This window comes from Orycteropus afer, unplaced genomic scaffold (assembly GCF_000298275.1).
Source record: "Orycteropus afer afer isolate SDZICR_OR568_19922 unplaced genomic scaffold, OryAfe1.0 scaffold00088, whole genome shotgun sequence".
Lineage (NCBI taxonomy): Eukaryota > Metazoa > Chordata > Mammalia > Tubulidentata > Orycteropodidae > Orycteropus > Orycteropus afer.
The window spans coordinates 7881755-7908883 of NW_006921675.1; the positions used below are offsets into that span (position 1 = coordinate 7881755).

Here is a 27129-nt window from a genome sequence, read left to right on the forward strand (position 1 = left end):
CTGGGCGCCGGGGAGGGGACCGGGCAGGGCCGTGGTTGTAGCCCGGGCCTGAGCCGGCCGCCGGCCGCAGGGCTCTCCCAGACGCTGGAGCCCGGCCCTCCAGCCGGCGCCCGCTCTGATTGGCACGCCCGGCAGTCCTCCAGCCCGACTCACCTGCCCCTCCTAGCCAATCGGGGGCACTAGAATTAGGCTGTCGCGGGAGGGCGGGGGCGCGCGGCCGGCCTGAGGCCGAGCCGCCTTCCCAGCGAGTTCCTGCCCGGATGAAGCCGAGCCGAGCCCGGAGCCGCAGGCTGCGCGCCCCGGGCCCCCGGCCGCGCCCCCTTCGCGCAGCGCTCGTTGCCCGCGCGCCTTCATGCCGCGCCTCCGCGCAGGAGCAGCTCCTGGCCTCCGCTCGCTGAGCTGCGCCTCGACGGCGCCCGGAGCCGTAGGGAAGCGGCCTCCCTTCAACCTCTGCGCCGCGTCCTAGCCCGGAGCCCCGCATCCCGCCGCGGGCTGCAGTTCGTGCCATTCCAGGAGCGCCAAGTCCGGGGGAGTGAGTGAGCCCGGCCAGGGACAGCCCCGCGGAGGCAGGATGTTCACATCCAAGTCCAACTCGGTGTCGCCCTCGCCGTCCATGGAACAGGCCGACTCGGACGCTCTGGACATCAGCACCAAAGTGCAGCTCTATGGGGTGCTGTGGAAGCGGCCCTTCGGGCGTCCGTCAGCCAAGTGGTCCAGGCGGTGAGTGCGCACCTCCTCCCTACCTGCTCCTAGGCCTAAGGACCTTCTTCCCACCCTCCGTCACAGCCCCGTCTCTGCCTTCCTTTGTGACCTTGGCCTCGGGCCCGTTTCACTCCAGGCTGGTTCCTCCAGGAAGATGTGGACCCCGCTGAGTCTCTGTCTTGACGGCTCAGACAGCTGGGGAGGGAACTGGGTGGGGGATGCAATGGACATTACTCCTGGGAAGGTTACCGAGTTGGTGGAAGAGGACAGACGCACAGGCCTTGGCTGTAGCGCAGTTGGGTCAGGGTGGGGCAAACTGCCAGGGAGGGAAAAGTTCCATCTCCAGACACAGATATATATCCCTTTGGGACCCCCACTGCCAGTTCCGCCATCTTTACAAGCCAGTACTCGCAAGGCCACAGGGTCACTAGAGGACATGCCTTCCCTGGCTTAGAAGTGGGGCACCTTCCTCTGCATACCTTAGCCCCTGCACACACTGAGGGAGTTGGTCGCTAGCCCTTCTGAAGGGCTCAGGCCAGGGGAGCTAGGAAGGGCCAAAGGGTCCTAAGAGTCTATGCCCGCCCTTGGAGAAGTGCTGCATCCAACCCCTCCAACTGGACCCCTGACATAATAACAGTAATAAAAATCTGGGCTTGAGTAAAAAAAAAAAAAAAAAATCCATCCAGTGCTTGTGGGGGAGGGAAGGAACCTGGAAAGGAGGAATGAAGCCAGGAGAGGAAGCAAGGCCTGAGGGGAGGGGCTGGGGCAGATGGGTCGTGCCCAGAGGACCCATCAGCTGGAGGAATGGCCTCAAGTGCTGGAGCAGCCCCAGCCCCTTGTTTCCACACCAGCCTCTTGGTCCCCAACTCAGAGGCAACTCCCCAGTGTTCAGCTGTCACTTTCAGCTTATATATGGGCCTGTAAGGTATGGGAGGAAGGGGCAGCTCACAGCTCCAAGCTTGCCTCCTGGATAGCCTAGAAATCTCTGACCCGTTTGGGCCCCTGCCTGGAGGTGTGACCTGCTAGGAAAAGGGGTGTGCGGGGGTCCAGATGAGCCCCTTCTTCATCCCACATCACCAGTCCACGCCTGAATGAAGGGGGTCGCAAATATTCTCAGAATCACAATCACGTGGATGCAGTTGTGGTTGGCTCTGATGTTCTGTTTGATGAATAATTTAGTAGTTCTATAAGATCACAGGACAAATGGAGCTGTGGACAATATTTTACATTTTACATAGCTGGTTTTACGTAGTGTGTTTTTTAAAATTATTTTGTTGTTGAGGATATACACAGCAGGACATACACCAATTCAACAGTTCCTGCATACACTGTCCAGTGACGATGATCACATTCTTCAAGTTGGACAACCATTTTCAACCTCCTTTTCTGAGTTCTTCCTCTCCATTAACATAAATTCACTGCCCCCTAAACTTCCTGTCTAATCTTTCCACTGTTGTCATTTTGAGCCCCCATAGATTGATCTTGAAAGAGCATAATACTCAAGGCAGAGGTTTTTTTTTTTTTCACTAGTTAAGCTGATGTTTGGTTTTAAGAAGACTTCAGGGGATAATTTCACGTTTAAAGATTAACTTCCAGAAAGTCTGGAGTCCATGAAAATTTAAAATTCTGCATTTTCCCCCCTTTTGATTAGGATTCTTCTATAGAATCTTTGACCAAAATGCTCAGTGCAGGCACCACTATCCAGTTCTGGTTTCATGGCAGAGGAGATGTTCATGGCATGGTTTCATATACTTTTGTTGGTTTTTCAGGCTTCTCTCTGGGGTTTAATGGGATACATTAAATCTTGAGATTTAATGTCTCTCCTTGAGACCCTCCAAAGTTACGGTTACACCTGATCCTCTAAATGAAGATTTGGAGTTGCAGAGAGAGCATTGGGGGTGGGGGCTTCAGGGTTGAGCTGTCCGAGCTGCAGCCCCAAGGGCCACGAACAGCCTTGTCTGTACCAGGGCATCAAGTAGAGTCAAGGGAGGCTGCTTGCAGATTCCAGGCCCATCAGCAGGAATGCCCCCACCTCCTTGCTCTGTTCTTCCCAGCTGCTCCAGGCAGACCACACGCCTCCTGTGGGTCTTGTCATCTAGACTTCTCTTGCCAGGTGTTTTCACCTAATTGCATCCCTACTAAAGGCTAGGGGCCTGTGACCCCCACGATATGCCCCTGCACCACTCCCCACCACAGGTACGGTAGGAGCCTGGGCTCTATGCACAGTTGATTCCAGGACTGGGAAGTGTGTGTGTGTGTGTGTGTGTGTGTAAAAGCTCCCAGCACAGTGGTGGAGCCAAGGGCGGCTTGGAAAACTCTTACACCCTCACCCTGTCTCCATCATTAGCCCCCACAGTTATCTAAAGAAAAGATCTAATTTAAGTCAGAACAGCATGCTTGCTCTGCAAATACAACTTCAAGTCAAGTCCTCTAGTCCCCAGTGAGATTGTCACTCCTGTGCCCTTCCTTTATAGGAATTCTGGAGCTGCCACTGTACAAAGACTTGCCCTCCCCCTTACCCCAGGGCTCAGGAAAGCACTGCCTGCCCGCTCTAGACCTCTGTCCTTGTTTGTAGTTCTGACAACACACACATACACACACACACAAATGATTTGGCCCTGGGTCAGTGACAGAGCCAGCCAGAGGGTCTCGGGTGTGGAAGGCATAATGCTAAGCTCTTGCTTCCCAGCAGGGTCCCCTGAGTCTCTGAACCTCAGCTAATTAGTGGCCACAGGAAGGCTTGGGGAGGGGGCAGCTCGGCCGCCACTGCAGAGTCTAGCCATTAGGGCGATCGATGCCCTGGCTGGGACAGCAAGGGGAGGGGGCCTGGGAAGCCTCCGGCTGGGTGCTGCATAAATCATGAACAGGCAGGTTGGAACTGGCTGTGGCCAGCAGGGTGCTGTAAAAGTGCTTCAGCTCAGGGTTGGCTTAGGTGATGGCCCTTCCCCTACTGTCCAAGCAGCCTGCTTCCCTGGGGGGTTGGGGGGAAGATGCCCTTGAGCTGAAGTGCAATAAAAATGGAAGAGGATTTGTCAAAAACATTAATGAGCAGAGGTAAAAGGAACTGGGAGAAGAGTCCAGGATGTAAAGTTTATGACTTGGCCTTCCCTTAGTCCACGAGCTGGAGACACAGGTATGTTGGCGAAGACTTGGGCAGCTCCGAGACAAGGAAGAAGGAACAGAGGTTTCAGCAACAGCCTGTGTCAGCACCGTGATGGGGCTGGTTCTGCAGCCAGGCTCACTCATTCCCAGCGTTTAACGCTTCCTCCAGTCTCCAGCCCCTCTTCCACACCCCTTTGGAACACCTTGAGGAGGAAGGCCCAGCCAACGCCTTTTTGCACCAGGGGCATCTCTATTCCTTCTCGCCTTCTCTCCACAGGTGCAAAGTGGTCAGTGGGGGCTTTGTCCAGCCAGAGACCAGCCCTAAAGCAGTTAACTCATGCAAGATGTTGGGGCTGCAGAAAGGGCAGCCTTCTGCCTTAGGAGCTAAGATTTAGAGCATCTGCTGGGTGCCAGGGAGCCATGGAGACAGTAGCCACATTTCCGAAATCTCAGGCCACATGATTGGACGAGTACCTGCACAGGTGTGGATACATTACCTGTGCCACTGGTCACTATACCAAAAAGCGTCAGGGAGACCTTCTTAGCCCAGGAGGCTTAGCAACAGGGAGTTTTGCCGTTGGCTGTATGCACTGCTTTCCAGTGGTCTCACTGCAACATTGAGCTTTCCTAGAGGTCTGAAAAGGAGCTCTTGGTGGTGTAGTGCCTGAGGCATCTGACTGCTAATCAGAAGGCTGGCGGTTCAAACCCACCAGCCACTCCTCAGAAGGAAGATTGGGCAATCTACTTCCATAGAGACACTGCCTCAGAAACCCAAGGAGGGGTTGTGTGAGTCAAATTGGCAGTGAGTTTGGGTGGGTGTTTGTTTTTTCAATAGCTGTGGGGTGTGCCTGCAGGTTCCCTTTTAAATAATGACCTACCTGTGTTCTCCAGAGTTCTGAAATAATGAGGTCCATGGACAGGAGGGAGCTGATGGGTAGGGGTTTTCTTGTTACTGTGTGTGGCAGGGTTTGGAAGTGTATTAGTCTCCTGGGGCTGCCAAAACAAAGTCCCACTAAGTGGGTGGCTTTAAACAACAGAAAGGTATTATCTCAGTTTTGGAGGCTGTTAGGTTTCATTGAGTTGATTCCCACTCATCCCGACTGTAGGACAGAGTGGCACTGTGCTGTAGGGTTTCCTGGGCTGGAATCTGTATAGGAGCAAAGCTCCAGGTCTTTTCTCCCACAGAGCAGCTGGTGGATTTGCATGGCACTTAACCATTGTGCCGCTGGGGCTCCTTGTTCTGGACTAGGTGTGAATTCGGGTTATCAGCAGGGCCATGCTTTCTCCAAGATCCCTTCTTATCTTTCCCAGGAGGCCTGCTGTTCCTTACTGTGCAGCTGCAGCAAAACGCTGCTCTCACAGAGCTCTCTTTCCCCTTTGTCTCTTCTGTTTTATAAGGATACCACAAGATGGAATTAAAGGAGCTCTGGTGATGCAGTGCCTAAGGCATTTGACTGCTAACCAGAAGGTTGGCAGTTCAAACCCATCAAACCCACCACCTGCTCCACGGAGGGAAGATGAGGCAATCTGCTTCTGTAAAGGTTTACCACCTTGGAAACCCAATGGGGGTCACCCTGAGTCAGGATTGACTCCATGGCAGTGAGGTTTGTTTTGTTTTGTTTTTAGGTTAGATTAGGACCTACCCAACTCCTGTAGGACCTCATGCTAATTTAACATAACATCTAGAGACTCTGTTTCCAAACAATGTCACATTTCAGGAGCAGGGTTAGGGCTTCAGCATATCTTTTGGAGGGACAGAATTCAATCCAAAAAGGGTGATGAAGCAAGGAGGCCCTCTCAGCATTGGTGAAGGGGAAGAATTTGGGGGACAGCATCACTGTCCCCAGAAAATAAAGTCATGACCACCTTCCTGAAGATTGTGTGTATTTTCCACTGTGGCTCTGCCTTCTCCTTGCTCCAGAGTTGCTGATGTTCCAATTCTGCTTTGTCCTGTGGGGTTGCTGTGAATTGGCAGGTGCACCGGGGCTCACAGGCAGGGGATGTCCTTGGTTTGAATCTCTTCAGATTGTCAGTCTGTCCATCACTCCCTGCCCCTCCTGAGGCTACAGTGAGTCCTTAGGTTAAGAAGGTAGGTGCAATCTCTGGATCACACAGCCATGAAATAAAATAACACCCACTAACAGGCTTTACTGGGCTTGTGTGATGATTCTGCCCCGACCAGGCCTGCTGAAGTGAAGTAAGTTAATTGTACAAAGAAGCTGTCCTTAGCAGACTTTTGATGGTCTGTTGGGAAGTAAGTCTCAACTAAGTTGGACCAACTTCAAGCAGAAACAATTGCAGGCAGTTCAGCTTCTTATGTCCAACCAAAAAAACCTAGTTGCCAAGTTGAATCTAATTCATTGCAACCCACATGTTACAGAGTAGACCTGTGCTCCAGTAGGGTTTTCAAGGCTGTGACCTTTGGAAGCAGATTTCCAGGTCTTTCTTCTGTGGCACCTTGGGTGGGTTCAAACCACCAACCTTTTGGTTAGTAGTCAAGCACTTAACCATTTGTACTATGCAGGGATAACCTCCTAATGTCCAGGAGTTGAAAAGAATGAAGCAATTTCTTTTGAGAGCAGCTGTGGTTGTTCTGGTTACCTAGTGCCACCCTGACAAAAAATATACCACTAATAAGATGGCCTTAACAAACAGGAGTTTATTCTCTTACAGTTTGGAGACTTTAAGTCCAAGTTCAAAGTGCCAGGCTCTAGGGGCTGGGTGAAAGCCTCTCAGCTTTGGGCATCAGCTCTGCCTCCAGCTTCCGGCCCACTGAAGCTAGAGGCTTTTCTTCACTCAAACAGCTGCTGGCTGCTGAGGCTGCCAAGCCCAAGGTTGACAAGTAAAAAGGCACAGTCCCAATGTTACCAAACCACATGGCAGACCATTAATTTAAGTCCATTGTAAGTCCCAAGGTTGGCAGAGCATGGCAGGCTGCTGAAAAACGACATGGCTACATGCAGGGTCCAAGCATGCCATAAGCTAGAGACCACTCCCCAAGGCTTCTGCTTGTATACAGGAAGCAGACCACATTCCCTAAAGTAGCTACTCAGCTGCTCCCAGTAGATTCCACCATGGAGTTGATTACCTGTCTCATCATGGAGAATACTACATCCAGCTGCCCAGTCAGTCAACCAGGCCCATCCAAGTTGACATACAAACTGAACTACCACAGTGGTTATGGTAGAAAGTGAACTTGGCCTATGAGACAGGAGCTCTGCGTTCCAGTCCCAGTTCTGCCAGTGACCAGCTGTATGACTTAAGCCATGGCATGTCCCCTCACTAGTCTGCAGTGCCTCATCTGCAAATCTGTGGTTTCTAGAGGTACCTTGAGTCCATCCCAAGAGAGTAAGGAAACAATGGTGGTGCTCCAAGGCCACCCAGCCACTCAACCAGCCCCTCAATAAACGAAAAACCAAACTCACTGCCGTCAAGTCGAATCCAACTCATAGCGACCCCTCCGTGCATTTCCAGGGCAGTACCACTGCAGAAGTAGATTGCCCAACCTTCCTTCCAAGGAGTGGCTGGAAAGTTTGAACCGCCCGCCTTCAGTACTATTTCTGTTTTACATATTAAGCTTGCCCTTAAGATACTGTTTGGAGAATTCTGCTAAAAAGTTTTTGAACCTCTGGAAGCCTTGGTGGTTCAGTGGTTAAGCACCCAGCTATTAACCCAAAGGCTGACAGTTCAAACCCAACAACCGCTTCATGGAAGAAAGATGTGGCAGACTACTTCCATGAAGATTACAACCTTGAAAACTGTATTGGGCAGTTCTAGTCTGTCTGTCCTATAGGATCACCATGAGTTGGAATTGACTTGATGGCAATGGGTTGGGACTAGATCTCTTGCAGAACTCTAATATGTTGTGACTTGTCCTGTGAAGTTCTCTGGATTTTTGCTGTCCTTCCTCCTCAAACCTGATGCAGACAAGAAGCACAGGCAGGATGAGCATTCCCTGAGCACGCCAGACCACCCAGAGTGACAAAAAGGGGCACACTCGGGACTGTGTTGTTTCTGAGTCCCTTCTGCCACTTCTGAAAAGCTGCCCTACCTGGCTCTAGGGTTTACTTGCCCCTAACCAGGACTGATTGGAAGAGATCCATATTTGTACCCATTCCAAAGAAAGGTGATCCCACAGAATGTGGAAATTATAGAATAATATCATTAATATCGCACGCAAGTAAGATCTTACTGAAGATAATTCAAAAACGGTTGCAGCAATATATTGGCAGAGAACTTCCAGAGGTGCAAGCTGGATTCAGAAGAGGATGTGGAACAAGGGATAGCATAGCTGTTGTCAGATGGATCTTGGCTCAAGGCAAAGAATACCAGAAAGATGTTTACTTGTGTTTTATTGACTATGCAAAGGCATTTGATTGTGTGGATCATGACAAATTATGGATAACATTGAGAAGAGTGGGAATTCCCGAACACTTGATTGGACTCATGAGGAACCTGTACCTTGACCAGGAGGCTGTCGTTCGAATGGAACAAGGGGACACTACATGGTTTAAAATCAAGAAGGGAGTGCATCAGGGTTGTATCCTTACCTCACACTTATTCAATCTATATGCTGAGCAAATAATCCGAGAAGCTGGACTATATGAAGAAAAACGTGGCATCAGTATTGGAGGAAGAATCATTAACAACCTGAGATATGCAGACGATACAACTTTGCTTGCTGAAAGTGAGGATGACTTGAGGCATTTACTGATGAAGGTTGAAGAATACAGTCTGCAGTATGGATTACGTCTCTATAAAGAAAACAAAAATCCTCACAACTGGACCAATGAGCAGCATCACAATAAATGGAGAGAATATTAAGGTTATCAAAGAATTCACATTGCTTGGTTCTACAATCGATGCCAATGGAAGCAGCAGTCAGGACATTAGATGATGTGTAGCATTGGGAAGGTCAACTGCGAGGAAACTATTTCAAGTGCTGAGGAGCAAGGATGTCTCCTTGAGGACTAAGGTGCGCCTGACACAAGCCATGATATTTCCAATCGTCTCGTATGCATGTGAGAGCTGGACAATGAATAAGGAAGACCGAAGAAGAGTTGATGCTTTTGAGTTGTGGTACTGGCGAAGAATGCTGAAAGTACCGTGGACTGCTAAAAGAACTAACAGATGTTTCCTGGAGGAAGTGCACCCGAAATGCTCCTTGGAAGCGAGAATGGCCAGACTTCGTCTCACCTATTTTGGTCATGTTGTCAGAAGGGACCATTCCCTGGAGAAGGATGTCATGCTTGGTAGGGTGGAGGGTCGACGAAAGAGGGGGAGGCCTTCAATGAGATGGATTGACATGGTGGCTGCGATGATGGGCTCAAGTATAGCAGGGATCATGGAGCTTGTGTGGGATCGGTCAGTGTTTCGTTCTGCTGTGCATGGGGTTGCTATGAGTCGGAAATGACTCGATGGCACCTAACAACAACAACCAGTGCCTAAGGCACTTGACTGGTAACCAGAAGGCTGGCAGTTCAAACCCATTAGCCACTCCTCAGAAGGAAGGTTGGGCAATCTACTTCCGTAGTGATACTGCCTTGGCAACTCAAGGAGGGGTCGCTATGAGTCGGGTCCGACTCGATGGCATGTAACAACACAACATCCAACCCCACCACACACACACACCCATTCTAGGTGTCTAGGGGGCTCAAAGGTAAGGGAGACTGGGTGTGAAGCTTTGTGAAGCTCCTGGGTGCTGGCCCTATTCTTGAAGTTTATGCCTGAAGAGACAGGTTTCTAAGCAGAGCTGGTGTTTGGGCCCTAGGAGTGTGCTTGCCAGGTGAGCCCCTTGGTGGGCAGTACGCAACCCTGCCAAGCAGGGAGTCGGCTTCCTAAGCCAGCTCCTCTCCACTTCCTTTTCCACACCAAGCTGAGAACAAGCTGGAACTAGGCCAGCATTGGCATATATGGCCTGGGGGCCCTTCATAATCCCTGCTGCCTCTCTCTGTGACCTGCCCCAGGAGCAAGAGGAGAAGGAGGGCTGTGACAACTGGGGACACTTAGGTGTCCCTGGGTAGCACCAATAGTTTGTTGTTTTGCTGCTAATCTAAAGGTTAATGGTTTGAACCCACATTCTGGTGCCACGGGAGAAAGGCCTGGTGACCTGCTGCCACAAGATTACAGTCAAGAAAACCCCACGGAGTGGTTCTACTCTGCATACAGAGGGCTGCTGTGAGTTGGGATTGACTCAATGGCAACTGGTTCTCACTTGGTGCCAACCAAGTGCTGAGGACTTCACATGCTTTCATCTGCCTGACCATGTCCCCTCTTATGGTGACAGCCCCTAACAGGCCCCCTGCCTTTTCCTCCCATCCCCGACAGCTCAACAGCAACCAGGATGGGCCTGTTACAGTGTGAGACAGATCATGTCACTCCTACTCAAAACCCTATAGTGGCTGTCTGTCTTACAGACACAGAGAAAAAGCCAGCCTGTATCACCTGGCAGTGTGACTTCAGAGAGGCACATCACCTCTCTGCTTTGTTTCTACACAGAGAGCAGCACCTGCCTCCTACAGTCATTGTGAGTGTTAAATGCATTAATGGAGGGAGCTGATTAAGGCAAGGTGGGGCTGGTAGGAAGTGCTAATCTTTAGCTTCATCATTATTGTGATTACAGTAGCCCACAGGGCCCAGCATCTGCCTGGCTGCACTGCCTGGCTCACTCACTCTGCTGCGGCCACGCTGACATCCTCCTCAGACAACCAGCTCCATCCCCCACCAGACACACTGCCCACCCTTGTACCTGCAGCTCTTCAGCTTGAAATGCCTTCCCCCTTCTTAATGAGGCCCTCTCTGACTACCCTGTTTGATATTGAAACCTGTACCCCCTCTCCCCATCACACCCGATGCCCCTCACCCTGCATTTATGGCACCTGCAACACAGTATATCTCTCTCGTTTATTTACTATCCACCTCCTCACCACACAGGAGTCCCTGGGTGGTACACGTTGAGCGCTGGACTCCTCATGGAAAGAGTGGTTCAAATCCACTCAGAAGCCCTCAGAAGACAGGTCTGCTGATTGGCTTCTGAAAAGTCACAGCCTTGAAAGCCCTACTCTGCACCCATGGGGACACCTCAACTCAACAGCAAGGAACAACTCCCCACCACACACGCACTTGAGTGTAAGCTCTGTGGAGACAGAGACTTTGGTTTCTTGTCCACAGCCGTGTCCCCAGCACCTACAACAATGCACAGAGTGGAAGCTCAGTGATTACTTGTTGAATCAATGAATGCAGCCCCAAAAGAGAGATTCACGTGCTTATTTTACTGGGAAGGAAAGGGTGGCTTGCCTGACGCTGGAGCTGGGGTGGGGGGAATTGTCCCCACCTGTGCGTCTAATGACTGTCTGCCTACCCCTTGCCCTCGGCCCAGCACTTTGTTCTGAGTGAGGAGGGGTGCAGAAGGGCAGACGGACAAGGAGGTATTTCAGAAGCCCTTGAAGAGGGAGAAGGAAGGCCCTGGGAGGCAGCCCTACGCCTGCCCACCCTGCAGGTGATGCATATTCAGACCATGGGCTTGGTCCTGGGACTTGACAGAGTGATGAGCACTTTGATTCACAATCTTACTTGATCCTCACGGCAACGAGGTAAAGTAGGTGTTGTTGTCCCCATTATACAGGTAAAGACACTGAGGCTTAGAGAGGTGAAGTTCACACTGCCAAGACCTCCCATAGGAAATGGCAGATCTGTCTGATGCCAAAGCCCATGCTTTCATCTACCCTCTGAAGTTCACCTGGAACAGTTAGGGGACATCTGCTGAGGCCCACAAAACTGAGGGGTATGGCCTTCGCCCTCCAGGAGCCTAGCGTCACGTTGGGGAAAAATGAGGACGTAGAGCATAGTAGTGGCAATAAGTGCCAAGGTCACAGGCCAGTGAGAGGAGCTTGGAATCAGCAGGAGCCAGGCTGGCCACCAAGGCTGAGAAGGGTTCAGCTAGGTGAAGAGCTAGGGAAAGACTTTTCAGGTAGAACAACAACATCTCATCACTAAATGGGAACATTAGCAGGAGCCCTGGGAGGAAGGAGCCAGGCACTCTGTGTGTCCCTGAGCCACAGGCCCAATCCTTCTTGCCCTGGAAGACACTAGTGTCTTGTCATAGTCAACCTCCCTCATTAGTCCTGAGAGAGTGCCCAGGGTGGGTCCAAGGACCCCATATGTCGGCATCAAGGATGTTACTTCCCCAACATCCAGAAAGTACCATGTCACAAAAATCCTAAGTCAGACCTGAGTCCCAGAAGGAGGCTGTGGAGCCATCTGAGACGAAAAGGAAATAACAGGTGTCACAGTGTAGGGTCTGTCCTTACCAGTCTAGTGCCCCAATTCCATTTGATTATCAGCCTTCACAATTATTTGCCAAAAGACCTGCCTTGGAATCTTGAGTCTTCTTTCGTGTGAGGAGGTGATGCCTGGAGGGGCTGAAGGTACCCAGGGGAAAGGCTAAGGATGCCCTGCTGAGTCTGCCAGCTCACGGGGGAGGGGACAGCCAGGTCCAGAAGCCAGCCATAGACCTTCCACTTCAGCTGGTCAGAGGGTTGAGCAGCCTGTGGGGGAGGGCATCTGGCCAGCTGAGACCTTTGCCCAGATGTGAAGCTTGAGTGGGTGAGGATGTGTCTGAGCTGTCATCCCCAGAGCCACCCCATGTGAGTCCAGGACCCCCAAGAAGCCTCATCTGATAAGCTTTTACCCCTCCTTCCCCACCCCCACCATAGGTTTTTTATCATCAAAGAGAGCTTTCTGCTTTACTACTCTGAGAGTGAGAAAAAGAGCTTTGAAACCAATAAATACTTCAACATACATCCTAAGGTGAGGCAGTCTTTCCCAGGCCATAGCTGGGGAGGGGTCAGTGTGGGCAGTAGGGGATGGGGCCTTGTGAGGGTAAGGGCCTTGTGAGGGTAAGGGTCTTTGGTCTGGACCAGCGAAGAGTCTGGCAAGCAGCTTGTTTTGGAGGAGAGAGACCCCTTGCTTTCCTCTGGGTTGGGCTCCCACCCTCCTGTGCCTCAAAGCCTCCCCTCCCCTCTGGGAGTCAACTGGCTCCGTCTGGTAGCCCAAGGCCTAGCTTCCAGCCTCAGGCCCTTGGTAGGACCTGGCTTTGGCTGAGGCCCCTAGGGGCTCTGCATGACCTGGGCTGGCTGGGGCTGGGGCTGCCTCTTCTGGTTCCTCCTCAGGGTGTCATCCCTCTTGGGGGCTGCCTGGTGGAGGCCAAGGAAGAGCCCAGCATGCCCTATGCCATGAAGATCTCCCACCAGGACTTCCATGTAAGTAAAGCTCTCTCCTCAGCCTGGCTTCCCACACCCCCATGCTCCCTGGGACAGCTCCTCCAGAGGCCTGCCATAAGCCTGTGGGGTAGGGGTGGGAGAGAAGCATTGTGGACATGACCTCCATCGCCCTCAGATCGGCCCCCCCTCTCAGGCAGGTTTCTCTTCCCGGCAGGGGAACATCGTCCTGGCTGCTGAGTCGGAGTTTGAGCAGACGCAGTGGCTGGAGATGCTGCAGGAATCTGGGAAGGTGTAAGTGCTCACTGGAGCAGGGGCAGCCAGAGGGCTTGGAGGAGAAAGGGGTGTGGGCTGGGCAGCCCCTGAACTCCCTGACTCTGCTGGAATCCCGGTGGAGCTCTGCAGAAGAGGGCAACATGAAGAGGAAGCTTTCTGGGCCTGCCTGAGGACGGGCTGTGGGAGTGGCACAGGTGGGTGAGAGGGAACAGGCAGGTATTAGCAGATCTCTGAGGGGTCTCCTACATGAACACTGAAAGCCACTACTCGTCCAGAGTCACAGGTGGCAGGCGTGGGCACCGTTTTGTCTCCAACTCTTGGGAGCCAATCTAGCATCACTCCTCAGACTAGGCCACCTCCCCACACCCACCTCACCTTCCCAGGCCCATAATTAGTGGGGACTGGAGCTGGTGCTTGGTAAATGAGAGTCTAGGTCGTGGAAACCCCCACCCGGCCCAGTCCATTTGCACATGACCCACCCCGGTGGCCCAGCACCTGCCTGTTCAAGCTGGGATGTGCTTCCAGTTCAACCCATAGCACTGAGGGTGCCTGTGCTGGGCCGTGGGCTAGATGGTGGGCACTCAAGTGTAGAGAGCAGCCAGGGAAGCAATCTCGTCCCTGCTCTGAGAGTGCTGTCGGCCCAGTCCCCACTGGCCCACTTTGCAGCCCAGCCTGGGCTCCAGTTACAGTAACCAATTGATGCTGGTGGCATGCCCAGAGCCCTGGGTACCAGGATGAGCTCCAGCTGGGATTCTGGAGGAGAAAAGATGGTCATGGACAAACACGCATATTCTCTTTCTCCTCTCCCCTTCTGTTCTAACGATGTTGTGTTTCTTCCTCTTCTCTCCTCTTTCCCATCTGCCCTCCCTCCCCAGGACTTGGAAGAACGCCCAGCTAGGAGAAGCCATGATCAAAAGCCTGGAGGCCCAGGGCCTGCAGTTGGCCAAGGAAAAGCAGGAGTATTTAGGTTGGCTGGAGGGATGGACTGGAAGCTTAGATGGAAGAAAACAAAACAAAACAAAAACTCTGCTGTCGAGTTGGGTCTGACTCATAATGACCCCTCCTTAGGTTTCTGAGGTGGTATCACTACAGAAGTAGATTGCCCAATCTTCCTTCCAAGGAGTGGCTGGTGGGTTTGAACCACCAGCCTTCTAGTTAGCAGTCAAATGCCTTAAGCATTATGCCACCAGAGAGATGGAAGATAGGCCTAGCAAACTGCTTCTGTAAAGATTACAGCCAAGCAAAAGCTATGGAGCAGTTATACTCTATAACACGTGGGGTCTCCAGGAATCGGGCTGACTCAGGGGCAGCGGGTTTTAGCTTGTTTTTCGGTGGTTGAGAACCTGGGCTTTGGACCCAGCTTTGCCACTTGTCTAATGCCTGTGTGTGTCTGTAGGCAGCTCAGCCTCTCTGAACCTCCATTTCCTCCTTCATAAAATGGAGATAAATATAGTCCCTGCCATTTGGAGGGAGTATAGGGATTAGGGGGATTAGATGAAATTAGAAAATGAGTGTAGGCACTTGTGTCTGGTTCGTGGTAAGGGCTCCATAGATGGAGATGATGTGTCCTGCCTGAGCCTCCAGGTTCTGGCCTTGTCCCCACAATCCCCTTTCTTAGTCCACTTTAGACCTGACCGCAGGGTTCAAGATGCCTGTCAAGGTTGGTAAACACACTGTGCTCTGGAGAGAAAGTGAGACCAAGGGTTTGGTCCTTTACCTGGGGACCCTAGGTCCTTTCAGACACTTGAGGCCCCAGTACTGGTCCCCCTGTGCTCCCAAGACCTTGCCTCTACCACTAGCCAGATACTAGTGCAGATGGGGATACCTCCCCAGCTTATAGCATCCCTGGGGGACACAGAGACACACTTGAGCTTCCAAGGACAGGGCCCTGCCATTGCTTGTGAGTGTGCAAAGCAGGGACGATGAGGAGGAAGGGGGCTGGCAGCTCAGGCCCGTGAAGCAGCGGCCATCCCCAGGAGCTGACCCCACTCTGGCTAGCATGGTTGTGGCAGCACTGACCTTTTCCTTGGGAGAGGCTGGGCGTGACCGCCTCAGACCTTGGGGCTGGAGCGAGCTCTTTGTGAGAACGTGTGTGTGCTTGCTTTGGCAGACAAGCTGATGGAGGAGACGGAAGAACTCTGTCTGCAGAGGGAGCAGAGAGAGGTAGGTACACTCAGAATTGCTGCCCTTCCCTGTCCACCCCTCACCCAGCAGGGCCCTTAACAGCTGAAGTGTACTGCCTTGTGTTTCTAGCACTGGAGTCATGCATGTCTCTAGCATTAGGGAATCTAGACACCAAGAGAAGTTGATGGAAAATCAGGGCAGAATAGGGGGCCAAGTGCGATGGCAGTACTTGGGACTTGCTGCAGCTTCATGACAAGAAGTATATTTCTCTGTGCCAGCCCCTGGGAGGAAAGTGAAAGAGTAGTGACTCCCTCCTAGAGTAACACCAAAAACCAAACTCACTGCCAGAGTCAGTTCGACTCATAGCAACCCCTCTTTGGGTTTCTGAGGCAGTATCTCTACATGTAGTGCCTCAGGCAGTTGACTGCTAACCAGAAGGTGGGAGATTCAAACCCACCAGCCACTCCTCGGAGGGAAGGTTGGGCGATCTACTTTCATAGTGATACCACCTTGGAAACCCAAGGAGGGATCGCTATGAGTCGGGTCTGACTCGACAGCACATAGCAACAACAACAACATATCTACGGAAGTAGATTGCCCAACCTTCCTTCCTAGGAGTGACTGGTAGGTTTGAACCACCAGCCTTCTGGTTAGCAGTCAGATGCTTTAGGCACTATGCCACCAGAGCTAAGAGCCATCCAAAAATTGTATAAGATGTGTCAGTGAGCAGCTTGTCAGTGGTGGTACACACGGGGAGGTTGTGAATGGCCTCTTCTTTATAGACAGGTTTCTCGCACTGTAAGGTAACTAGATTCCATGATCTCAGAGGTTGCTTCATTCTCTAAATGTCAACAATACAGGTTCTGAAAGCCAAGCATTAGGATCCCTGGTGGCACAGTGGTCAATTGCCTCTCTGCTAACCAACAGGTCAGCAGTTCAAACCTACCAACTGCTCCATGGGAGAATGATTTGGTTTCTGTAAAGATTTCAGCCTTGGAAACCTTATGGGGCAGTTCTACTCTGTCCTGTAGGATTGCTTTGGGTTGGAATCAACTCAGTGGCAGTGAGTTGGCCTGTGGGGTAAAGGAAACCCTTGCCTTATTTGATGGTGGGGGAGCCACTGAAGTCTTTTTCATTTGGAACCACCCACATCATTAGGCCTCACTTATTCCAAGGAGAGTCCTTCACCCTCCTGGAGGGAAGGGAAGGGCAGTGATTAGTGACATGGACTTAGAAGTCAGCCTGCCTGTGTTTATACTTGATTTTACCACTTGTAGCTGTGTGATCTTGGGCAAGTTACTTGACCTCTCTGAATCTCAATATTCTTATCTGAAAAATGGGGAAAATAATATATTCCATTTTATTAGGGATGTTGTAAGGAGTGAGATGTTACATGTGAAATGCTTGGCATATAATGTAAGCTTAAATATCTGTGGCTGTGTTACAATCATGTTATAATTGATTATGGGCCCATGATGTGCCGGACCTGCCTGGGGCCTAAGCTGCAGGATGCCTTGCCCAGAGGAACCTGCAGAGACAGGGCCTGATGCAGTGCACTTCTCTTTGCCTGTTTGTTTTCTGTTGTCCTCTCCCAAGCAAGTCACAGGGTTGCTGCATCCTTGGCTCAGCCTCAACTCAGTGCCTGATTCTCTAATTTGACTCTTGGGGTAGTTAAGTTGTGGGTCAGTTTGGCTGGGCCTGGTTGAGTGGCTGAACAGCTGGATGTAGTTATTCCCCGTGATGCGACAGGCAATCAGCTCCCTGGTGGAATCTGCTGTGAGCAGCTGAGTAGCTGCCTTAGGGATGTGTTCTGCTTCCAGTGTATAAGAAGCAACTTTGAGGAAGGTCTCCAGCTTTTGGCTTGCTTGAATCCTGCATATAGCTGAGTCACCATTCACAGCCTGCCATGTTGTCTGCTGCTCTTGGGACTCTTAATGGACTTGAACCAGTAGCCTGCCATGTGGTTTGATAATTTGGGGACTGTGCCATTTTACTTGTCGCCCTTGGGTTTGTCAGCTTCTCTAATTAGCAGCCGCCTGAATGAAGACACTCCAGCTACAGTTGGCCGGGAACAAGAGGTAGAAGAGAGCTGAAGCCCAAGGTCAAGGGTCTTTCACCCAGCCCCATGGAGCTGGCACTTTAACCTCAGACTTCTAGCCTCCTAAACAGAGAATAAATCTCTGTTTGTTAAAACCACCCATTTGTGGTATTTTCTGTTAGAGTGGCACCAGTGAGAACCAAAGCAACTCTTGATAACCTCTCATCCCTCCCAGCTTGTCCTGGAAAAGCCCAGACCACATCTTACCAAGCTCTGAAACAGGGGTGACAGTTAAAAAGCATCATGTCCTTCCTCTTTGTGCCCCATTCTTCACAGAGCCTGGCACATCACCTCATCCAGGGTGAGTGCTTGATTGACGTGTGTGGACTGAGTCAGTGAATGGACATGCGAGGTTCTTACACCTTTACGTTGTTGATGTTGTTAGGTGTTATTGAGTCGATTCTGACTCACAATGACTCTATGCACAGCAGAATGAAACACTGCCTGGTCTTGCACCATCCTCACAAGGCTTGCTATACTTGAGTCCATACTTAAAGACACTGTGTCAATCCATCTTGTTGAAGGTCTTCCCATTTTTCGCTGACCCTCTCCTTTACCAACCATGATATCCTTCTCCAGGGACTGTTTCTTCTGACATGACCAAAGTAGGTGAGACAAAGTCTGGCCATTCTCGCTTCCAAGGAGCATTCCGACTGCACTTCTTCCTTATGTGACATTTTAATTTTAATCCAGGAGGACAATCCACTCTCATTTTTGTTCTTCCAAATTTTTTTTCAGATATTTTTGCCCATTCATTGTTCCAGCTGGACTTCACAGCCATTCTGTCAATCACCAGAACCAAATCTGGTGGGGATTTACATGAAGATAGCAGGAGTTTGAGGAGCTCTGGTAGCATAGTGGCTAAGGCACTTGACTGCTCACCAGAAGGCTGGCGGTTCAAACCCACCAACCACTCCTCTGAAGGAAGGTTGGGCAATCCTACTTCCGTAGTGATACTGCCTCGGAAACCCAAGGAGGGGTCGCTATGAGTCGGGGCCGACTCGACGGCACATAACAACAACAACAACAACAGGAGGAGACCAGGCATCCTGACGGCCCCGAGCCCTCTTCCCCTCAGCAGTGTCATGGGTGTCCTGTGTCTCCAGGCCCGCCTGTAGGTCCCTTGCTAGAGTTTTGCCATTTTCTTCATACACTTCTGTGCATTTCAAGAAGTGAGACTTTCAGTGGGTTGTCAGCAGCATAAAGACAGGTGATTCAGGAAGCCAGGGATGGGATGGAGTGACAGACACAGCCACCGGTGGGAAGAGAGACAGCCTTATCCATCAGAGAGGCGAAATCTGGGGCAGCAGTCAGCTGGAGGAAAATTTAGACACTCTATCTAGGTCTTTAGCCACGAAATGAGGGCAGTGGATAGCTGCTGCACATGAGCCTCGCTTAAAGCCACAGCGTGCTAGAGGGAGGCCCATCCGCTGTGGTTCCTGGTACAAAATGGGGTGACACACAGGCCCAGCTGGTGTCATGGTGAAGGTTGCTCTGGGCATGTGGAGGGAGAGCACTGTGCCCAGATTCCGTTCCCGTCGCTGAGTGCTCTAGATCGTTCTATTCCTGTTCCCCTGCACCTTTCCCATTTCCACTCCTGGTCACAGAGATTGTCTGGGTGTGTCTTGGGCCTCTCTTGTAATTTGATCCAAGGCCCAGTGATAAGAAGAAGTGTCTCCTGATCATTCATTAGTGTGGTCTCTGAGACACAGGCCACAGGGTCTAGAATCAGGAGCCCTCAATCAGTGTCAGTTCTGTCACCAACCATGTGACCTCATTGAGGTTTAATTTCTCCATCTGTGACACTGATAAGACTAAGGCCTACTCTTGCTCTCCTCCTGGCTGGCTGTCAGGCTCAGTGAAACAATGCAGGAGTGCCTCATGAATTGGAGAGGCACACACAGCTGCGGGCTGTGTGCTGATGGTGCAGCCCTGATTCCTCCATGTGGCAGGAGGGGGCGGGGGGGGGGATAGGTGGAGCAGAGCATGCAGGGGAGCCATGCAGGGCTCAGTTGCCAGGACCCAAAAGAACATGCCCTTTTTGGGGCACAGGCCCCCCAGGGCTGCCCACTCCCTGTGGTCTCATCTCCCTCACTCCTGGGGGTGGGCAGCCTACTGCCCACCTTTCCTTTTCTGGCTGAGCTGGGAGGGCTCAGCCTTGCATGTGGGCACACGCAGGGAAAAACCATAAATGCCCAGGGCCGGCCTCGCAGGGTTCTTGACACTCTGGCTGCTCCCAGTTGATACAAGCCAGGTACAAAATGTTAATATAGTTAATATAGTGAAGAGTCTTCCCAATTAATTTGTTTTATAATTTTTATTGTGATTCGGGTAAAAGTTTACAGGGCAAATTGGTTTTCCATTCAACAAATCATACACATTTTGTTTTGTGACATTCATTGCAATGCCCACAATGTAACAGCACTACTCCCACTTCCTCGCTGTGTTTACAGTTTCCAGTTGCCCTTTCCTGTCCCTTCCTGCCTTCTGAGCTTTATCCCTGAGTAAAGTGCTGCTCTTTTGATCTCATGTGGTTGAGTGTTGTAAAGAGTATGTACCTGCTGGTGCTATTGTTCCCCTTCTAGGCCTGGCTATTGTTTGGGTGAAAGTTGAGCCGTGAGAGTGAGTTCAGTTCCAGGTTTGAAGGATGTCTGAGGTTCCATAGTCTTGGGGGTTCCATCAGTCTCTATCAGACCACTAACTCTGGTCTTTTTTATGATTTTGAGTTTTGATCTATATTTTCCTCCAACTCTATTTGGGACCTCCTCTTGTGACCCCTTTCAGACTGGTCAGCAGTGGTAGTTGGGTACCATCTGGTTCTTCTGATCTCAGGCTCATGAAGACTGGGGTTTTTGTTGTCCATTAGTCCTTTGGACTAATTGTTTCCTTGTATCTTTGACTTTCTTCATTCTTCTTTGCTTCAGATGGGGAGAGAACAATAGTTGCATCTTAGATGGCCACTCACAAGCTTTTAAGACCCCGGTCTCTAGTCACCAAACTAGAACATTGTCTTTGTGGATTATGTTGTGCCAATGGACTTGATGTACTCCAAGACCATGATTCTGAGCCCCCAGGCCCAGTGACTCATTCTTTCAAGGTGTTTATTATAGCTAAGAAATTTTCATAACTTAGGCCTCTATATACTTTACTACATATTGATAGATATATTTATATTCCATGTAGATGTTGTTGTTGTTAAGTGCCGTAGAGTCATTTCCGACTCATAGCGACCCCATGCACAGCAGAGATATATAGATACATACGTAGAAATATCCTCTGTCAAAATTATATACACTCATGTCTTCCCAATTAATTTATAGTCTTAATGTAATTCCAGGGAAAAAAAAAAAAAAACCCAATGAGGTCTTTTTTGAATTCCACTCATTCATGTCACTCATGTGTGCTTAATATGTGCCAAGCACCTGCTGGTCTATTCACTGAGGAGATCAACACGAGTGAAAATGTGGTGCTCTCACAGAGCATACGGTCTAGCGTGAGCACCCCCACCCCATTCAGGAGCCTAAGCCACTGCCTTTTCTCAGGAGGATAATTAGTTTTACGGAGGACTAGAAATCACGTCTTGTGAAGCATGATGAATGGGAATTCTTTGGCCTGAAGGAGAGGAGACTTAGTGACAGAATAGCTGTTCAAATACTTGAAAGGACAAGGAATTAGTCTCATTCTCGGGCCCCAAGGGGAGATGTCAGACCCACTGATGGAAGTTCTGTGGAAGTTAAATGGGAACTGGTGGGATGAAATGGGCTGTCGCCTCCCCTAAGCACCCTTGAGGAACTTGGCTTTGCCAGGAGCTGGCTGCAGTCCTCGGCTTTGCTGGTCTTCTGTTTTCCTAAGAGCTGTTCACTGGCCGTTATTTTACTGACTGGGCTATCTAGGCTATCAGGCTGAGGACAGGGCAGGTAAGGAGGGTATGACTGAGAGAGAGAAGGTCCCAGGGAGTGAGGCAGCTGCTGAATGGAGGGAAAGTTTGGGCAGAGGACAGAGATGGCCAAAGGGGTTTTGTAGTGAAGTTTTGCTCCACGAATGAGATATAACCTTCTCCTCCAAGCCCCACAGAAATTTCAGCAAAGTCTACATCATCACTGTGTTTGTATTTGTAGCTTTCAGAGATTAGCAGTGCTGAGCCTGGCAGGGCTTTGAGCTGGAAAGGAAGACTAATCAGCTTGTTCAGCGATAATAAAATAGGAGCTCTGGTGGAGTTAAGGCATTTGGCTGTCAACAAAAAGGTCAGTTGTTCTAACCCACCAGCCGCTCCGTGGAAGAAAGATGAGGCAGTTTGCTTCCATAAAGATTTACAGCCTTGGGAACTATGGTAGTTATGTTTGTGTGTCAACTTGGCTGGGCCTGGTTGAGTGGCTGGGCAGCTGATGGTAGTTATTCCCTATGATGAGGCTGGCAATCAACTCCATGGTAGGATTTACCACAAACAGCTGAGTAGCTGCCTTTGGGATATGGTTTGCTTCCTGGATATAAGGAGAAGCCTTGGGAATGGTCTCTAGCTTATGACACTTTGAACTTTGCATGTAGCCGTGTCATTGTGCGGCAGCCTGCCATGCTTTGCTGACCTTGGGACTTACAATGGACTTAAATTAATGGCCTGCCATGTGATTTGGTAATATCAGGACTGTGCCTTTTTACTTGTCAACCTTGGGCTTGGCAGCCTCAGCAGCCAGCAGCTGTCTGAGTGAAGAAAAGCCTCTAGCTTCTGTGGGCCGGGAGCAAGAAGCAGAGCTGAAGCCCAAGGTTGAGGGGCTTTCACCCAGCCCCTAGAGCCTGGCACTTTGAACTTGGACTTAAAGCCTCCAAACTGTAAGAGAATAAACTACTGTTGTTAAGGTCATCGCATTTGTGGTATATTCTTGGCAGAGCGGCACTAGGTAACCAGAACAGGAACCCAATGGGGGTCACTATGAGTTGGAATCAACTCGATGGCAGTGAGTTTGGTGTGTGTTGGTTCAGGGATAATGTTGGCTATCTTAAAACCAGCTCTTGTTGAGTTGACTGACCCATGGTGACCCCGTGTGCATCAGAGTAGAACTGTGCTCCGTTTCCAATGACTGATTTTTCAGAAGTAGATAGGCCTTTCTTCCAAAGTGCCTCTCTGGGTGGACTCAGACCACAAACCTCAGGGCATTGACCATTTGCCCCACTCAGGCACTGCTGGGCTGCCTTAAGAGAGGGTGAATTTCCCATCATGAGAGCTTGGATCATCTCTTGCCAGGAAAATCAAGCAGGGGTTTCAAGTGAAGAACAGATGGCCTCTAAAGTCCATTTGACCCTGGAAGGCTCTGATTCATGGGGGCCTGCTTCTCTGATCCTCTCACACAGCAATAAGTGCAGCCCAGACACATGCCCAGGCTGCAAACAGCATATTACCACATATGCCTGAGCCAACTGTGGAGATGGGTGGGAGTGAGGAAAGCCAAACGATTACTTTACCATTTTATTTCAGGTGGCTCAGTTTCGCCTTCTTGTTCTGGGAGGCATAGCGGGGGACTGCTGGTGAAAATAAGAGTGTAGTTTGGGGGTAGAAGATGAGAAAGAAATAATATCCTTTCACAGTGTGAGATGTGGAGGAGCAAAGCATTGTCACAAAAACGCTGCCAGCCAGACTTCACTGGCAAGTGCACCCCCAACACCACCTCCCATCGCACTCCAGGAAGATAGGACCCCTGAAGGCACATGCATGCCACACATAGTGGCTGGTGACCAGCATTCCTAAAGGGACTGGTCTCTTTCTCTTTCCCCTCAGCACATCCCAAGGCCTGTCCTTGGCTTTCTTTTTCCCTCCTGCCGCACTTGGGTCTGAGTACGTGGGAAGCTGTAGCCACCTGGGCTCATTGCTTTCCTGATAGCTTGAGCAAAAGATTCCTTTTCTCTGACTCTTAGGCTGTTCATGGCTCCCTCCATCCCCGCCCCTCCATTTCTACCCAACTCTACTCCAATCAGCTAAACCTAACCCACTGCTGTCGATCAATTCCAACTTACAGCAACCCTGCAGGACAGAGTAGAACTGCCTCATAGGGTTTCTAAGGCTATGGATCCTTAGCCTTAGTGGCTGGTAGATTTGAACTACTGGCCTTTTGGTTCACAGCAGAGCACTTTAACCATTATGCCACCAGGGCTCCTTAACACCATTCCAGGGTTCTTTAATGGAAATACACACTCACCACTTTCTCCGGTAGGGCTTGAAGGCCAGCTAACCTGCCTTAGGGTGTTCAAACTCAAACTCATGGCATTGAGGAATTGATTCAGACTCATAGCAACCTCCATTGAGTTTCCAAGGCTGTAAATCTTTATGGAAGCAGGATACCCATCTTTCTTCCACAGAGCAGCTGGTGGGTTCAAACCAGCAGTCTAGTTAGTAGCCAAATGCCATTACCACTATACCACCAGAGCTTCCCCTTAGGGTGTTGCAACGCAAACACAATCACTGTCATAGAGTCGGATCCAACTCATAACGGCCCCTCCTTGGGTTTCTGAGGCAGTATCACTACGGAAGTAGATTGCCCAACCTTCCTTCCAAGGAGTGCCTGGTGGGTTTGAACCGCCAGCCTTCTGGTTAGCAGTCAAATGCCTGAGGCACTACGCCACCAGAGCTTCCCCTTAGGGTGTTAGTGACTGGGATTTCATGATGTAATAGACATCCAGAATTATACTCATGCAGTTGCAGGGAGTGTTAGCATCATTTCCAAACCTGCCTTCAATGTGCTAAAGGTGTTTTTTAATGGGTCATGCTCATCACAGCTTTTGGTTTTGCTGAGACTGTGTGGTCAGGTAGGGCTGAGGTTCCTCAGGACACGTTCCAAGTCTGGTCCAGTGTATGTCGCAGACTGTGTTAAATCCAGAGGGTGCCTTGGATTCGAGTGGGCTTCCTGATGCTGGGGACCCTTTGCTGCTCTTGACTCTTCTCTCCCTCTCTGATTCTCTTCAGGAGCTTGAGCGCCTTAACCAGGTGCTGGAGGCCGAGAAGCAGCAGTTTGAGGAGGTGGTACAAGAGCTGAGAATGGAGCAGGAGCAGATCAAGAGGTGGTGGAGGTGGCCCGGAAGGAGGGTGGGGAGGAGGGCACATCTAGGTTAAGGTTTGCAGAGCCCATGTTCTTGGTCAGGCCTCGAGAGACCTCCGCCCAGGGGATACTCATTAGCTGATGACTTGGTTTGGGTCTACATTTTCAATGCTCTGTGTCTTGGGATGTGTCCAGAAAGAGCTGTTGTTGTTAGTTGCCATAGAATCAGTTTCCACTCACAGCAACCTTATGGACAACAGAATGCAGCACTGCCCAGTCCTGCACCATCTTCACTCACAGTCATTCCTACGCTTCAGCCCACTGTTGCAGCGATGGTGTCAATCCATCTTGTTGAGGGTCTTCCCCTTTTTCACTGAGCCTCTCCTTTACCAAGCGTGATGTCCTCCAGGGCCTGATCCCCCCAGATAACACGACCAGTATATGAGAGCCCTACAGATGGGCCATCTCTGCCTGCTGTGGAGTATGCGGTGTGGGGAGGTGCAGATGGGAATCCCTCCAAGCAACAGGTCCCCCTGCCTCTAGGAAAGGCTTTCTTATCCAGGGCCAGACAGTACCCAGCTGCCCTAGAGGTGCCATCAGCCAGGACCCCAACATTCCCTGTCTTTCCTGCACTGTCCTTTCATATTCTGGCTGCTGATGATACTTAGGATCTTTAGTCCAACGTATAGTGTGCAATTCTAGTTGCACATTATAATCATCTACTAAATTGAAGGTATGGCCCAGAAATCTGTATTTTTAAAAAAGCTTCCCAGATATCCAGGGATTTGGGGACTCCTGCCCTGGGTGGTAGTGCTGGTCATCATCATCATCATCACCTTTGATCATCACTGATAGCTCAGAAAAATTTTTCTTGCAATGACCTTATAAAAGGAAGTCAAGTACACTTGTATTTTGGGGATGCAGACACTGAGAGGAGTTTCCAAGTGAATTAGCAAGCACCTCCTCAGCTTCCAGAATTGTGCTATACACTGGAGTAGAAGACAAGTCCCTTTCCTTGAGGATCTTACAGTCTGGTTGGGAAAACTAGATTCACACTCAGGAAACATCAATGCAGTAATATGTAATCATGTGCTATAAGGCACAGTGCAGATTTCCTCTGTTATAGGTATTAAGAAATATGTATGATCCATGTCAGCCTGAATAGAGGTTAGATGGAGCTGGGCCTTGACATATGGGTAGGCTTTGGAAAGTTGGGCAGAGAGGAAAGGCATTCCACTCAGGAGGAGGGGAAACAGTAGGAAAGACTTGAAGTAACCAAAGCTTGTTAAAAAGATAGTAAGGAGTTTGTCACCTCTGAGAGGGGCCTCAGCTGTGTCTCAGTGATAAAAAGAGTTTGGGTTCAGCAGGAGCTTGTGTAGGGTAGACAGGATGAGCCTGGAACTCCTTTGCTTCTCTTCCAGTGCACCCCTTTGCCTATGGGGTGGCCTTGGGTTTGTCCCGATTGACAGATGCATATGCACCTGGAATAAGTGACTCCAACCCCACTTTGCCAATAGCTGCTTCTTTCAGCCTCAGGCCCCTACAGCTGGTGTTGTGGCCCAGGATGAAGAGGGGCTGGCCTTTAGCAGCACTCTGAGCCATACTGGGAGGTGAAGCGGAAGCATTTCTGTATGTAGAGGAGGTGGGGGTGGTGGGCACTGCCATACCCAACCCTCTATCCCTGCAGAGAGCTAGAACTAACAGCAAGATGCCTCAAGGGTGTAGAACAAGAGAAAAAGGAGCTAAGGCACTTCACAGAGTCCTTGCAGCAGACGCTGGAGGTGAGGGGCCACTGCTGGGCTGGTTGACTGGGAGGCTGGTGGGTGGGCCGGGTGATACTGAATTTTCCAATGATGTCTTCCCCAGGGAATTATCTGCAAGAGGGATGGGGCAAGAAAGGAGGCTGATCTAATGAGCCTCTTCTCTGTGGACCTTTGGGAACTCCAACCTGTGCATGAAGCCCAGTGAGATGTTCCCAGACTCAGAAGGACAAAGTCAAGTTTGCCCTTGCTATGACCATGGCCTCAGGAAATCCACCTCCTTTGGTGCTCATATTTTTATACCAGATGGAGGATTGATTAGGGTGGTGGCTGGGGTGGGGGAGGCACCCACCACTTCCTTCTTGTGGCTCTTTCACTTAGCTGCTCCCAAGCAAAACTGAGCATAATTGGAAATTAATCACCAGGTCACCTCCACTTGATACCACAGAATCTGGGAAGAGAGGCATGCACTGAGGACAAATGCAGACTCAGCATAGCAAGAAAGTGCCAACTCTGGTCCCAACTTCTCCTCTACTCCTGCCCTACTCTCCTTCTGCTGCCCCCTGTACATGCACAAAGACACCCCAACCCCTACTCCAAACTGCTGCACCCCCAAGAAACCAAGATCTTTCATTCCGTCTTACCATTGTCCATAGTGTTCCTTCTATAGAATAGCCTTTCCATCTCTTCTCTGATTGGAGAACTCCCATTCATTCTTCTAAGACCTAGGTCAAAGATCACCTTAGTAAAACTTCCCTGACTCCACTAGGCAGAGGTTTGCTCTGAATTTTGGGCTCCCACAGCACTTTGTACCTCTGTTACGG

At 50.5% G+C, this 27129-nt stretch overlaps 1 protein-coding gene across 1 annotated transcript in view; it reads left to right on the top strand.

Annotated features, from left to right (window-relative positions):
* Positions 1-571: 571 nt before the first annotated feature.
* Positions 572-27129, top strand: part of PLEKHD1 (pleckstrin homology and coiled-coil domain containing D1) — a 29486-nt gene continuing 2928 nt past the window's right edge. The window contains exons 1-8 of the mRNA XM_007942324.2: positions 572-720; positions 12519-12612; positions 12975-13064; positions 13240-13316; positions 14174-14265; positions 15409-15461; positions 24473-24567; positions 26233-26326. Of these exons, the coding sequence (XP_007940515.1) occupies positions 572-720; positions 12519-12612; positions 12975-13064; positions 13240-13316; positions 14174-14265; positions 15409-15461; positions 24473-24567; positions 26233-26326 (744 nt within the window). The remainder of the gene's footprint in view (positions 721-12518; positions 12613-12974; positions 13065-13239; positions 13317-14173; positions 14266-15408; positions 15462-24472; positions 24568-26232; positions 26327-27129) is intronic.